Below are 3,853 nucleotides of genomic sequence, written 5' to 3' on the forward strand. Positions count from 1 at the left end.
ATTCAGACTGTTTGCGAGTAACATAAATAATAAAGGATGCAGCCAGCCGAAAACGCACCTGCTGGGTTTTAGGTACTCCAAGGTGCTACCAATCAATTGAGTGTTAGTGGCTAGTGGTAGTGAACCGGTTCACCGCGGTAACTCACTATTACCTACGAGTTGCACGGAGAGGGATAAAGGGAACGTTCGCCTGGCAAGTCTAAGTCATCATCAATCGGTCGGGACGGTCCCCGACATAATTTGGTCCTTCGAGCCGGATTTCTACTGCCGGTGGACTTTGGATCGGCCAAATCTCTACGATTTGACCAAGGTACGATCGAAGTGCGCCATCGTACAAGCACCAAACCGCCAGCCTCGTATGCCACAAAAGACCAATCGCCATCCTTGAAGTGGATCAAAGGATTCGATCGCCATCGTCAATTACGTGAAAGGATCTGTTGCAACCAAAGAACATCACCTATTATCCTACATCGGGAAACCCACCATAGCTGAAAATCATCGACTAGCTGTGGAACAGAGAGGAAGGTCGCCATCGTCCTTCAACAGAATCGTCTCCAGCTAGTGCAACCAGTTTTCATAAGTGGATATTGGCTCTACTCGGACACTTTCGACAATCATCAGGATTGTAGGACAACCAAAGCGTTGTTCTGCTACCACTCAGCACCCACATTTCGACTTGTGTTATTGTTGGCGAATCGACGAGTACTTACGGACGTCGAAGTGGTGAATCAGTTCTCGAAGAACTTGGTTTCGGGCACCATTCGAGGAATTCGGTGGCGATTGAGGACGGTCGACGACGATACTGGTGCTACTTCCTTATGACCAGACAATAGACGGCATCACATCACGATTTCAGGCTCGGGCATCGTGCAACGGTCATCTTGACCAGGTAAATACATAAATACAGTATATGCCCGGCTGAAGCTGGAATTTATTGATCCTACACCTAATAAATATTCAACCTTTCGATGCTATGTGGACTATTGGAGTCAATTCATTCACGAACGCAAGCCCTGAGGTTTTGTTTTGTTTTCGGACTGTTACTTTGCACACTGCGTGACGTTCAGCACCATCTGTAGTTCTCCAGGTAAGAATAAGTATATGTCCTGCCGAAGCAGGCTCTCTTGTGATACTACATTGGTACATTTCTCCTTCGCTGTACTGGATTTCGATACGATCTACCGACTTGTTACCGTAAGGCTTTACATCTTCGTGGTTCGAAAGGATAGTTATCGTGATTTTGAGGCAATTTGGATTTGGCTGTCAGCACAAACTGTCGTTTGCACAGGTAAGCCGAACGGTATATGTTCAGCCGAAGCTCAAATATTGGTTACTACATTCGCTTTTCCACTCCTTCGCTCTTCACTGGCTTGAATTGGAATACCGAGATTCCCGATAAAACGTTTTGAGGTGTACAGATTCGGAATTCACTGCTATCTGGCTTCGGTAGCACCACTGGTTCTTCTCACAGGTGAGTTGAACAGTATATGTCTAGCCGAAGCAGACAATTTGCATACTACATCGCCGATTCCTTTCGATTCTCGGATATTTCAACGTTTCACCAAACATCGCTTGGAGCAACGCATCACTAGTACCTACCAACCATGTCAACGAAGATTACCAGGTCAACCGACTCCTTGAAGGTGTTGAAGTCAAAACTCAAGGGTCTTCGAGCGTCGTTAAACAACATTAGTCAGTTCGTTAGGTATTATAAGGAGGGTACAACAGCTAGTCAGGTCAATGTCCGCCTTGAACGTATAGATTTGTTGTGGGAGCAAATTAGTGAGACTTCTTGGGAGATCGAATCGCATGAGGACTACGAAGAGCAAGAAGGTGTCGAAAAGGAGCACCTGGAGTTCGAGAATCGCTACTACGATGCGAAATCGTTCTTGATGGAGAAGGTCATGAAGTTCCAGGAAGAATCAGCACTAAATCAGTCAACACGGAGTGCGGACGCCGCCAGTACACATGGTACAATGGACCGTGTACGCCTGCCGCAAATCAAGCTGCAGACTTTCGACGGAGACATCGATGACTGGCTGAGTTTCAGGGATCTCTACACGTCCTTGATCCATGAGAAGGCAGAACTTCCGGATGTGGAGAAATTTCACTATTTGAAAGGTTGCTTAGCAGGCGAAGCTAGGGCGCTAGTCGATCCGCTAAAGATAACTAGCGTCAATTATAAAATTGCTTGGGAGTCGTTGCTAAAAAGTTTCAACAACAGTAAGCTACTAAAGAGGAAACAGGTACAAGCGCTGGTTAAACTACCTTCACTCGCCAAGGAATCGGTCACAGATCTCCACAGATTGGCTGATGGATTCGACCGTGTGATTCAGATATTGGATCAAGTCATCGAACCAGCCGAATACAAGGATTTGCTGCTGGTAGAACTGCTGAGTTCTCGTCTGGATCCAGTCACTCGACGTGGTTGGGAAGAACACACGTCCGCTAAGGAGCAAGACACTCTACAGGACTTGCAGGAGTTCCTACAACGGAGAATTCAAATTCTCGAGTCTCTACCAGCGAAGTCAGAACTCAAAAACGAGCCGCTACAACCCAAATGGAAGTCGTTTTCACCGAAGGTCAGCCACAACGCCGTACAATGGAATACCGCTAAGTGCCCATCGTGTACGGAGGTTCATGGACTACATACGTGCCCAGCCTTCCTGGAAATGTCGCTGTCCAGCAGGGAGTCATTCATTCGAGCACAGTCACTCTGCCGAAACTGTCTCAAACGAGGACATCTAGCTCGAGATTGTTCGTCAATGTTCTCGTGTCGCAACTGCAAGGCTCGACACCACACACTGCTGTGCTTCAAGGGCGAAGGAAGAAGCAGTAGGAATGGATCACCCAAGAAGGCCAATTCGGGTAAAAGTGGTAACTGGAACGACTCAAGTTCTGATCCCAAGGCAGCGAATGCCGCATCGGTTCAGATAGTATCGTCGAACACAGCACAGAGTCACACATCGCAGGTAATTCTGGCTACAGCAGTTGTTGTGATCGAGGACAACCAGGGTTCTCGCTATCCGGCACGCGCACTGTTGGATTCCGGGTCGCAATGCAACTTCATCTCTGAAGATCTAAGTCAGCTGATAAAGGTTTCTAGTGAGAAGGTGGATGTTTCGATATCGGGTATCGGACAAACCGGAACGAGAGTCAATCGCAAAATCCAAGCTGTCGTCAAGTCTCGATTCTCGTCATACTCTCGAACGATGGAATTTCTCGTCTTGCCGAAGGTCACAGCTTGTCTGCCTACTTCTACAGTGCAGGCAAATGGATGGGACATACCGGCAGACATCGAACTGGCAGATCCAGAATTCTTCCGCTCGAGAAAGGTCGACTTGGTCATGGGCATCCAAGCTTTCTTCAGCTTCTTCCCATCCGGAAGAGAGATTTCACTGGGAAACGGTCTGCCAGTACTCACCGAAACAGTTTTCGGTTGGATAGTGACAGGCGAAGTTACTACATCAAGCCAAGGTACGAGATATGCTTGTAACATGTCAGTATCGAACGATCTGGAGAAGTCCATGGAACGGTTTGGTCCTGCAAGGAAGTGGGAGCCGTCAGCAAATACCCGTCGGACGAGACACGCTGCGAGGAGCTATTCGAGCGTACAGTCGAACGGGAATAGGATGGTCCGTAAACTGTAACTCTTTCCAAGCACAACGAAGTTCTTGCGAAACTGGGTGGATTGAGCTGCAACTGTGAAACGGCAAGGTATTCAATTGAACCTATCTGGAACGGTGGGTGAGGAATGGCGAACATTCTACGAGAGAAATGCTTAACACGATTGAAATTACGTGGCGAACAGGGTCGCCAAAATTCAAGCGCTGACAGAGGGAAACGATTGGAG

The 3,853-nt window shown here is 47.8% G+C and overlaps 1 protein-coding gene across 1 annotated transcript; it reads left to right on the plus strand.

The window, feature by feature from the left end:
- Positions 1-1,604: 1,604 nt before the first annotated feature.
- LOC135697914 (uncharacterized) lies at positions 1,605-3,631 on the plus strand. Its single transcript, XM_065217777.1, has 2 exons — positions 1,605-3,477; positions 3,525-3,631. The coding sequence occupies exons 1-2, from the start codon at positions 1,605-1,607 to the stop codon at positions 3,629-3,631; spliced, it is 1,980 nt and encodes a 659-aa protein (XP_065073849.1).
- Positions 3,632-3,853: the final 222 nt, after the last annotated feature.

This window comes from Ochlerotatus camptorhynchus, unplaced genomic scaffold (assembly GCF_037179485.1).
Source record: "Ochlerotatus camptorhynchus isolate MF236.1 unplaced genomic scaffold, CSIRO-AGI_Acam_v1.1 ptg000079l, whole genome shotgun sequence".
NCBI lineage: Eukaryota > Metazoa > Arthropoda > Insecta > Diptera > Culicidae > Ochlerotatus > Ochlerotatus camptorhynchus.